Raw genomic sequence first — 11,837 nt, forward strand, 5'->3', positions numbered from 1 at the left:
TCATGCAAAAGGAAACTAAGCAGTTTTACTATGATAAAACCATGGTTTATTTTTGTAAGGGTTGTGATATGCACGTTTTTTGTTGAAGAAATAATAAAGTCTGTGTCATCTATAGCAAAAAGGTGGCCAAAAATGAAAGATTAAGTGAATATGAATTAAATGTGAATTAAATGTTTGGTCAGTAGCCTAAACAAGGATTTGATTGTCCTGTAAGAGTAACAGCAGAAATTACATGGCATTTGGCTCCCTTTGCAGGCATTTGTAATAACATGTACATAAATTGTTTATTTTGTATTTGCCTACATTATGTATTTTAACAGTGTTATTATTAACCAATCATTATTGCCTCATTTTTTTATATAATGCATTTTAAGTCATTTTAAAGGCTATTGGTGGCTTAGGTCTGTTTTTATAGCGACAAAAAAATATTGTAGACTTTTATATTGCAGACACTAGTCCATATCGAGATTTGATTAAATGCTCTACTTTTGATTTATTCATTAAAAAATGTCCGAATTCCGTGACGTTCTGCTTTATTCAGCAAGTTCCATTTCCGCGATTCAATCCCTGTCGCTTTTCAAACACAAACGGGGAGAATTTATGAATGAAAGTGTGAAAGTTCTGACACAAACCGAAGTTGTTACATATCCTCACGCTTTTTAAAAGTGGGTAACGTATCACGCAGTAGACTACACCACTGTAACTTTAGTTATTTATCATCTCAAAGTCTGTGCTTTCATTAAAGCTTCATTTATTGATAGTTAGATATTCAATTTTTATCAGAATTTTCCTCCTGAGTCTAAGGCCGGTGACACACTGGCTGCGTGTCGTGAGCGTGGCGGTTCTGCTGCGTGGCGGCTGCTTGCGTTTTCACCAGAATCGTGCCTGACGCGGCGCTGGCGCGCTGCTGCTGCTGTAGGTGACATAGAGGGAGGTCGCCGACAGACCAGGATCTCAACAATATCTATACTTCATGTTGAGCATAAATATAAAGCTTACTGATAAAGGACACCGTCAACAGTATTGACGGCAAAATAGACTATGTTTGACAGGTGCAATATTTGAAAATCGAAAATTATTAATTTATTTTATAAATTAGGGGAGAGTGGGGTCGAAAGAAACGTGGGACGAAAGTAACAAAGCGATTTTCTCTGAGCCTCTTTCTGCATTTGCATTCCCAGCTATGACAGCATATTCAGCATGCAATCCTGAGAAATATCACGTGATTTCCTCATCGTTTCCCGAAGTTAGGTCTGTAGAACTGTTTTCGAGTACAAAAAGTAAATTATTGAAGCGGTAATTTTTATTAGTCATGTTGTTTTTCTTGTTTCATGTGTCACAGTAATGATCAATCTACAGGTTATTTAGTGCTTTAACACATCCTAAAGTTTGCATTTTCAATTTTTTTAAAATATAACATTAAATCGAGTTTAAATAACAGCCAACCGATGGGGTCAAAAGTAACAATGTCCAACTTATGTTCAAAGTGAAATTATACTGAAATCTTTCTAAATTTCTACAAAATACCACCTGGTATTGTTAGACCACACTTCTGAGTTACTGGCCACAGCAGAAATATATCTCTTTATACAACATTATCTTTTTAAATGTTTTTTTGAAAAATGGTACTTTCGCCCCTGCTCTCCCCTACATTTATATCTGAATATATGTCAGAGTTCGGAGTGGGTTCGCGAATCATTTGAGTCAGTTCGAGTTCGGAGCGGGATCGCGAATCATTTGAGCCAGTTCGGGAGTTCGGAGTTCGGAGCAGGATCGCGAAGGAGTCAGTTCGGTAGTTCGGAGCGGGATCGCGAAGGAGTCAGTTCGGGAGTTCGGAGCGGGATCGCGAATCATTTGAGTCAGTTCGGGAGTTCAAATCGGGTTTACGCGAATCATTTGAGTCAGTGGGGATCGCAAATCATTTGAGTCAGTTCGGGAGTTCGGAGTTCGGAGCAGGATCGCGAAGGAGTCAGTTCGGGAGTTCGGAGCGGGATCGCGAAGGAGTCAGTTCGGGAGTTCGGAGCGGGATCGCGAATCATTTGAGTCAGTTCGGGAGTTCAAATCGGGTTTACGCGAATCATTTGAGTCAGTGGGGATCGCAAATCATTTGAGTCAGTTCGGGAGTTCGGAGCGGGATCGCGAATCATTTGAGTCATTTCGGGAGCTCGAAGCGGGTTCGCGAATCATTTGAGTCAGTTTGGGGATCGCAAATCATTTGAATCATTTCGGGAGTTCGTAGCGGGATCGCGAATCATTTGAGTCAGTTATTGGGATCGCGAATCATTTGAATCAGTTCGGGAGTTCAAAGCGGCTTCGCGAATCATTTGAGTCAGTTTGGGGATCGCAAATCATTTGAATCAGTTCGGGAATTCGGAGCGGGATCACGAATCACGAAAGATTCGCGCTTGTAAATTTTCAAATTGGCCATAACCTAATTCGTTGCTTCCAACTGGGGTGGCAAGGCTTTCTTCTAGGTATGCCTGCCCCTGAACCATGGTTTTGTCTCCTTTTTTTCTGTTTGATTCAGTCACAGGAATCTCACTCCAGCAACTCTGTTCAGACGCTGTTTTTATGATTATACTTTACATTCTCATAGCACTGTAAAATGCTGAAGTCCAAATCTGAACTGGTGACCGATTTAAATTATTTCAATTAAAAGTAAACTAACTGAACCCTTAAAACATGTTTTATTTATTTATATATATATATATATATATATATTTTTTTTTTAAGAAAGACTAAATTAGTTTTAGTTTTCTTTTGTTGAATACTTAAATAGGTACACCACAGTAATACAAATTTAAAACTCAAACGCCTGATAAATAAAAACGTGCAGCTCATTTGGCTCATGAAGGGTGTTACACACATTTTAACCCATTAATAATATAACCAATAATGTTAATGAGTTTTTTTTTAAAAGTCATTAAACAGTAACTTTGGGAGTCAAAACATGTTTAAAAGCAGAGATTAAAAAAAGTGCTTATGAGTACATTTTCAAACCTTAAGTTGTGCAATTTAATCATTAAACCTCTGATTCAGACATTTAAAGGGGTTAATCCACTACAAAAGAGGTTAACACTACAAATATTCCTGAAGCTCAGACGTTTAATGAGAAAGTCCATCACATTTTTACTCACAAGGCAGGTTTTTCTTCATCAAACCTTTTGTTTTATAGCTTTCAAGACATCAGAATCTTATTAGGATGTAAATAAACTACAGTTACACAGCTGAAATTAAATCATATAACCCAAAACCAGCAACACACAAAAAATAACAACAAAAACAGTCACGTTCATTTGAGTAAAAATATTCATCCAGTGTTTCAAAGGCATAAAAAAAGAAAGAAAAACACAAAGTAGTTGTGCAAATAACTTCAGGTCCTGTTCATTTGAAAAGTTTTAAAGCAAAACGTGTTTGTTTACAAGTTTGAATTCTGTCAACATTCTATTCTAAAGAGCGTAACCTGGCAACCAGTGATTCCGTTTCCCTTTGATCAGTGATTTGAATTAAAGTGTAGTTTATCAATATAGAACTATTAAATATCTCATATATAATGTATTTATTCATATCATTAATCATCTTTCATTGAACACACACTCTCCTCTGTCCTTCTCAGCTGATAATTCACTGGCTCGTTCGCTCACGCGTCGTCGATGAGTTTCTTGTCTCCGTTCTCAGCCTGCGGAGCGTCTTCCTCTCGTCCTCCCGTCTCGTCCTCGTCCTCGTAGGAGATGCTCTGTCCGCTGTAGTTGATCATGGAGCGGGACAGATCCACCTCGATGGGGAACACGTCGGCCTCCTTCAGCACGCCGTAGCAGTCATTGTAGTAGTGTGACATCCCCGAGACGAAGCGCTGCAGCTGGAACACGATGTCCTGGACTGAGAGGAGAACGTGAAGGGTTAACCGGCTGTAAAACAAACATACGTGATGTTTCTCAGCTAAACAAACCGTGCTTCTGGTCCAAGAGCTCGATTTTCTCCAGAACATCTTTGCGCATCTTGGCGAAGCGTTTGCGAGCGTCCTGTCGACAGCGCAGGATCAAGCGGTACTCGTAGTTACCGGTGCTGACGCGGTACAGCGGGTCGCCTAACGCCTGCAACACACAGACAAACAGAGGGTTACATAAGCAAACATTATTCATTTCCATTAAACAGTTTTTGCTCATTTTCACATTATTAACAGAGATACATATTTAGCAAAACCTGGCTTTAGTTAGTATACAATAACACATATTAAACATGTCATATGCATTCATGTATAACAGGGTGAATGCATTTGAACTTTTATACATGCTTTCTGCATGATCATTCACACATGATTTACAGTATTAAACAGTTATTATTTGTGCATGCAACATATTTATACAATTTGGGTCTTTATCATGATTAGCAGTAATGCACTTGTGTAGAATCATAATTATGTCAAATAATCTGCCACAACTGTAAAATTATCTTAATTTTATTTCTTACTTTTCTGTATCTGGCCATAATAGACTAATTTCTTTTAATTCTTAAACATATTTATCAGTAATATAATCAAATGTGTGTATCTTTTACACTTTGGCATCAGTTTTTCAATGCATATTAAATTGTAAATCTAAAACTTGAAATCTAAATCTAGGATGCGTTTTAATGTCTCTATTGCAGCATTTTTGTGATTTTTGAAAATATATATATTCCTGATCAGTGTGAACTGTGACTGTATCAGGGTCAAAGTTCAACACTTCTCCTCCCAAACACTCAGGAGGAGGAGGCTCAGGAGGTTTAAACAGTAACAACACAAGAAGAGTCACATGATCTGGAGCTGATCTGCTCGTGGACTGTTGGTCAGTTAATGAGGAACTTACGATACAGCTGTACTCTTCATCATCCATCTCCTTCACCTTCAGACAGTACGACTGAATGAACACAGACACACACATCGATCATCTTCAACAGAAACACTCTTATTAAAGTAACAGCTCATTTCAGCAGACTGGCTCGTACCAGGTACTCAAACTTGACGTCCAGGTATTTGCGGATGGTGAGTTTGGTGTCTGGAATGGCTTTGTTAAGATACGTGTTCAGATCATGCAGCATCTGCCAGACGAACAAACAGAATCTCATTAAATCAGGATTCACTGTGTTTTCAGCTGTCCTACACCATTAATGATGTCTCAGCTGCTCTGCATTCATCTCTATGACGGTTAGAGCACAAACTGGTTCAGATCTGCTCTCTTACGGGTTTGATGGTCTTCAGCAGCCGGATGCCGAACTTCTCCATGTTTCGATGAGCTTCAGCGAACTTCACGAAGGCTTCGCTGGCGGCGGCCTGCGGCTCACGGACACCGATGACGGAAAACACGTCGCCAAACGCTGAGAGAGAAAAACAAACATATCATACACCACATCATGGAGTGATCTGAAAACACACTGCAAGAAGCAGCTCATACTGAAGTGTATTATGATCATGGATCGAGGAATGATCTACTGTACCTCTGTGAGTCTGCGAGAGCTCATAGAAAGCTCTTAACAGTCTCTTTGTGTGCTCCATCAGCCCTAAACACACATACACACAGAATATTTCCAGGTTAAACTCAGTCACTGGTTTATTGCAATGACAGTATGAAAGAATCACCTTTATAAAGCTCAGCCGTTTTCTCCAGCTCCTCCAGCCTCTTCACCAGACCATCTGCAACACACACACACACACACACGTGACTTCTCATGTCACACATTATATCCTCACATGAACCTGTCAATATTCTCAATAATGATGCTGTTCCCAAACCGAGGTTATATGATGCTACACATCTCTTCCTCATTACTAGATGACTCTGAATTATCACGGTGCTGTATTCATGAGTCTGCTGCTGTAGTCACTTGTTGTAGCGTCTTTAATTAGTGTAGAAACCTGTGTTGTAATGCATTAGAGATGAAACAGTGGTAAAGATCTGACCGTTGCACAGAATGGCTCGGCTGAGTCCAAGAGCGTCCGCGGTTCCTGAACTCATGTTCTCCACCAGACGATGCTTCACCTTCTTCAGCACTGACACACACACACACACACACACGAGTGATCACTTCTGCATCCACTCAAACACATCAAGCTGCTATAGTCTGACAGTTTTTACCGATGTCCAGAGATTTGCCCTGCTTGGGGTCGGCCTGTAGTTTATTATACTGGATCACGACCGGATCATCCTGCAGATCACACACACACACACATCAACAACAACTAACCTTCCTACTGCGAGAGATCATGTGATGCTGTGTGAGAACAGAAGAAAACAGCTCTGTGACAGAACAAGACAATGATGAAGTGCTCTTGAGATCCCTGTAGCGTTCAGTACTGTAACGTGTAACTTCAGACGTCACGTAACCATTAAAAACTATAAACATGATTCACATGTCCTGTATTTAACAATGTAAAACAAGTCTCATCCGAAAGGCTTTCCCACTGATGTTTGCATTATTGACACACTGTTTTCCTAATAAATGTTGTTCAGTTGCTTTGTTGCAATGTATTTTGTTTAAAGCGCTATATAAATGAAGGTGACTTGACTGATGTTCTCAAAGTTCACTAAATTAACACGCTACAGTATATATTATGAACTATACAAATGATGTGCAATTTTAATATTTAACAACACCGTTATGACCTCAACCTTCGAAAATTCCAAATTCAATCTGTCTGACAGTGTTGCAAGCTTTAAGTGAACCGAATTATACATTATAGTAGTTTTACTGGATATGACATTTGAACATATTTTCAAAAACAGAGTGACTGAACTGATACGGACGGATTACTTCACAATATAACACTGTTACATGTCAGTAATATATCAGCTCCACATGAAAACACCCCAATCATACAGCTCAGTGTGACTAAGATGTCAGAAACAATGAGATTAGTAAACCGTGATGACCTGAGTTGTGTTTCAAGTGCTGTACCTGCACGGCCTGGATCATCTTGGCCACCTCGACTTTAGTCTTTCCCTTCACCGGTCGGCCGTTCACCCCTGTGATCTCGTCCCCGGCGGCCAGAGTCCCGTCCAGAGCGGCCGCGGTGTTATCAAACACCTGAGCACACAGAAACCACCACAGGTCAAACACTACACCGCCGGCAGGATCCATGCACATCCACTGAAGAGTTTAAGATTGAAACCAACCAAAACAAAAACGTCCCGAATACAGCACACTAAATTATCTCATTCAACATTTAATACAATAAAATTATGAATTTAAGACATGCTATTCCAATTTAACTGACCAAAGAACAAATTCAGAGCCTGGAAAGCATAATGTATAACAGAGTGAAGCCTTCTGATGCCCTTCAATAAGACAACAACAACATTTGAGCTTTCTTGTGCATTTCATTAAATAATCAAAATACTTGCATCCTTTCACAAACATACAGTACAAATACCTATAGAAGTCATACGCACACAGACTATTTTATCTGGGTAAAACTGAGCAGATAAAGACACCGGGTCTCATTTACATATTTCAAAGGTCACAAATCTTCAGTAACATTCATATTTAAAAACTGTAGAATCAATTGAGAAGTGTGTGGAAACAATGGGAACTGCACAAACTCATTTTTATAGTTTGTAAGAAATCCACACATGTACCTGTACGATGTAGAGACACGGGCAGAACTGAGCTCCGCCCCCAATACTGATCCCAATCAGCTTCTGGGAGTCTTTCTTCAGAGTCACTGTCCCAGGAACTGTGGGAATCCCACTGGACACACACACACACACACACACACACACACAATACTCTCTCACATCAGTTTTTATTTCTCTCTGATTGAAACAACACTTGCTCGATGCAGATTCTTCCTATAGTAAAGTGTATTAGTGTTTGTTAGCATTCAGACATTTCTAAGTGTGATTAGCACAGACACACGTCTGTGTTCTCCCCACCGGAAGTGACGTCATGTAAACCGCTTGTAATTGAAGTATGTTGTCCTGACACTCACAGTTTGTCCTCCTCGAGCTCGTAGTCCATGTCTGTGAACATCACGGAGCTGACGATCAAACCTCTTCATTCATTCATGTGCTCTGAAATACAGCAGCATTCATCAAACTCACTTTAAATCATCTGCACTCACATCACACCCCGAGACTTACTAGCGTTTAAAGTCGCTCGTTGTTATCCCTGTCATCTTTATGACTGGCGACAGGTATTTAAGGAGATGAATAACACAGGTGTGTCTCTTACCGTTCCGTCGATGAAGAGCTGCGGTATAAAGATGCTCTTAACATGCGAACATATTAAAACAATGTTTTAGTCTTGTTTTTCGTAGATATTTGGATAAGCTTTCATCTGAACACCAGACTGTAGGATGTCTTCTTCTTCTTCTTCTATTAAGATTTATTGGCGGTTCCTGGTGCATTACCGCCACCATCTGGACTGGAGTGTGGAACAAAAATCTGGCTGGGAGTAAAACCAGGATAAAGCAAAAGAAGGACAAAAACATCCACTATTCTTTGATATTCATATTCGTTTCTTGGAGACTTGTCTCTTTCAGATATTTTTCCTTAGTGCTGTTCCAAGTATATTTTACAAAGTAAATTTAAGTTTACATTTTTCAAATACTTTTTTTAATATTGTTCTCTTCATTTCATATGCATGAGATTGTATTATTACAGATTTTACTGATTCAGGTTGGTTACAATGTGTACATAAACCATTTGTGTGTTTATCTATTAAATGCAGAGTCTTACTGAGCCCTTTATGTCCTATTCTGAGACGAGTAATGACTGTTTTTACCCAACTCTCTTCCTACACCAACTTTTCTTTGAATATTATAAAAATATCTTCCTGTACAATTAATATCCCAGTATTCCTGCTATAGATGTTGTATATGTATCTTTATTATAGTCTTGGCTTCAGCTTTACTTAATTTAACCTGTAGATCATTGGGATTTGAGAGATTGTTTTGCTAAAAGATCTACCTCTTCGTTTCCTTTTACATCTACATGCGCAGGAACCCAGATGAATGATGCATTTGTACCATATTTAATCTAAGGATTATGTGATATATTTCATCTAAAATGTCAATTCTACAAGATTTCTCAGATCCAATTCTTATGAGAGCAGATAAACTATCAGATGCTACTACTACATTATTTCTATTCCTTCAGTCTATCCACTGTAAACTTAATATTATTGCTACCAATTCTACTGTATACACCAATGAGTAATCCGTTGTTCTTTTTTAATATTTTCATTGCATTGTGGGATGTATACTGCAGCAACTGTGCAACCATTTTCAGGGTTCTTTGAAAAAAATAATATTATTTTATTGGTGAAATGCAACTTCATATAGTTTTTGACAATACACCAGACAGGCATAAGCTACTATTTTCTTTTTGTTTCTTCCTGTAATTGCAAGTGAAGTTTCATTACAAACTTCTAAGTATGGAACTGTAGGACAGTATTGTATAGCATGTAAACATGCCTTCCTTGCTATTGCACTTCCTATCCATCCAAAACTTCTCAAGTTTGATTATGTTCCCAACACTCTTGTATTCTTGCCTTTGTACGGTGTAACTCACTGAGCCCTTGTATGTTAACCCAATATGCAAGCACAAGTCTTCTAATGCATAGAGGCATCTCCCCAATTTCTTCCTTGTAAAGCTACTACTGGAGATGATTTACAACATGCTCCACTACATATATTTAGAGCTTGAGCTTGCTCTATGTCTAATTTATTTAAGACTGTTTCTGATACTGTAGAAAAGGCCAGCTAAGTAAAGTGCCATTAGTGCCCCCTTGTGAATTTAAGAGGTATTACACTGATTTATCAGTATTCCCCTTTAACGATCCCTTTAACAGTGTTAACAGTATTGACAGGACGCAGTTCAAAGCACGGACATTCCTCGCTGTTGTTCAAGCTGTTGTTGTTTTCTACTGAGTGCGTTCATATACAAAACCACTCACTCATATTAAGTTACACTCCAAACTACTCTGTACTACTCTGCCATACTCTCTGCTGCCTGTACTACAATCCACTCAACTAAATTCAAGAACTGTAAATGCTCTACAAGTCTGAAATCATTAAAGTGTACATCGTCCCTGACCCGGACGACTTATGTCTTCTCAATTTCCACCAGCACCCACAATAATCTACCTCACAGATACTGACATATAAGCTATTCACCCATAGTCAAATGTTGACCTCATAAGAACACAGTATATATTTCTCAGTGAAAACCTAGTTGGTTCCTAATCCAGAAAAACTGGTAGAGGATAAGGGGGAGGGACGGAGGGCCAGGTCGATAGTGGGAAACAGAGACAGGAAGTGAAAAAAACAAAACAACAACCACAAGGAGACCAGGAGGGAGGTGGACCAGCGGAGGACCAGGGGGAGGGATGGAGGGCCAAGTCCATAGAGGGAAACAGAGAGAGGAAGTGAAAAAACAAACAAAAATAAAACAACAACAAAATAAAGAAGCCAGGAGGGAACGGAAAGTTCAGGGTCACAGGGCAGAGCCAACAGGACAGGAATCCACGGTGGAGCAGGTGGAACTGGAGCCCACCAGAGCAGTGCAGAGTACCACCACAGCCGAGCAGACGAGACAGAAGCCCACCAGGGCGGCGCCGAAGACCACCACAACCATGCGGTCGAGACAGAAGCCCACCAGGGCGGCGCTGAAGACCACCACAACCGTGCGGTCGAGACAGAAGCCCACCAGGGCGGCGCTGAAGACCACCACAACCGTGCGGTCGAGACAGAAGCCCACCAGGGCGGCGCTGAAGACCACCACAACCGTGCGGTCGAGACAGAAGCCCACCAGGGCGGCGCAGAAGACCACCACAGCCGTGCGGGTGAGACAGCAGCCCACTAGGGCGGTGCAGAAGACCACCACAGTGGGATCGATGGCACAAGAGAGCAAGTCTGGTTAGGTAAGCTTGAAATAGAGAACATGAACAGGTTAAGGGTGGCCTCCGTGGCCCTGAGGAGATGGTAGATGGTCTCCATGGCCATGACAGGGCAGGCGGTGAGTTCCTAGATGGCCTCCATGGCCATGACAGGATAGGACGAGCGCTCAGGAAGTTAGGCTGAGACGTGATGAGGCTCTGGAAGTTCCGCAGAGACGTGATGAGGCTCTGGAAGTTCCGCAGAGATGTGAAGAGGCGCTGGTAGTTCAGCAGAGACGTTAAGAGGCTCTGGTAGTTCAACAGAGGCGTGAAGAGGCTCTGGTAGTTCCGCAGAGACATGAAGAGGCTCTGGTAGATCCGTGGTGATTTGACTGGGTTCAGGAAGATCAACTGTGGTTTGAATTCTTTCAGGAAGATCAACGGTGACTTGACTTGACTCAGGAAGATCATCTGTGACTTGCCTTTGCTCATGAAGATCATCTGTGACTTGACTTTGCACATGAAGAACACTGGTGACTTGTCTTTGCCCATGAAGATCAACAGTGACTTGACTTGACTCCTGAGGTCTAACTGTGGTAGTGCTTAACTCATGAGTGTCAAAGGTGACTTGACCTGACTCTGGAGTGTTAATGGGTACCTGACTCGGCTCTGGAGGGTAAACGGGAACCTTACTCGTCTCTGGAGGGTAAACGGGAACCTGACTAGGCTCTGGAGGGTAAACGGGAACCTGACTAGGCTCTGGAGGGTCAACGGGGACCTGACTCGACTCTGGAGGGTCAACGGGGACCTGACTTGACTCTGGAGGGACCACAGGAAACTGACTCGACTCTGGAGGGACCACAGGGACCTGACTCGACTCTGGAGGGTCACCTGTGGCTGTCATCTTGTGCAGAGGCGCTGGGCCGGTGGCCATCTTGTGCAATGGCTCTGGGCTGGCGGCCATCCTCTGCAGTGGTGCTGGG

The 11,837-nt window shown here is 41.2% G+C and overlaps 1 protein-coding gene across 1 annotated transcript; it reads right to left on the bottom strand.

The window, feature by feature from the left end:
* Positions 1-3,087: 3,087 nt before the first annotated feature.
* LOC127942216 (PRKCA-binding protein) lies at positions 3,088-8,372 on the bottom strand. Its single transcript, XM_052537889.1, has 13 exons — positions 8,209-8,372; positions 7,967-8,048; positions 7,614-7,725; positions 6,934-7,062; positions 6,114-6,183; positions 5,939-6,028; positions 5,618-5,671; positions 5,476-5,538; positions 5,222-5,355; positions 4,987-5,079; positions 4,848-4,898; positions 3,950-4,094; positions 3,088-3,879 (listed from the first exon to the last, which is right to left on the bottom strand). The coding sequence occupies exons 2-13, from the start codon at positions 8,005-8,007 to the stop codon at positions 3,641-3,643; spliced, it is 1,221 nt and encodes a 406-aa protein (XP_052393849.1). The 5' UTR covers positions 8,008-8,048; positions 8,209-8,372; the 3' UTR covers positions 3,088-3,640.
* Between the last annotated feature and the right edge of the window lie 3,465 nt (positions 8,373-11,837).

This window comes from Carassius gibelio, chromosome A3, assembly GCF_023724105.1.
Source record: "Carassius gibelio isolate Cgi1373 ecotype wild population from Czech Republic chromosome A3, carGib1.2-hapl.c, whole genome shotgun sequence".
NCBI classification, from domain to species: domain Eukaryota; kingdom Metazoa; phylum Chordata; class Actinopteri; order Cypriniformes; family Cyprinidae; genus Carassius; species Carassius gibelio.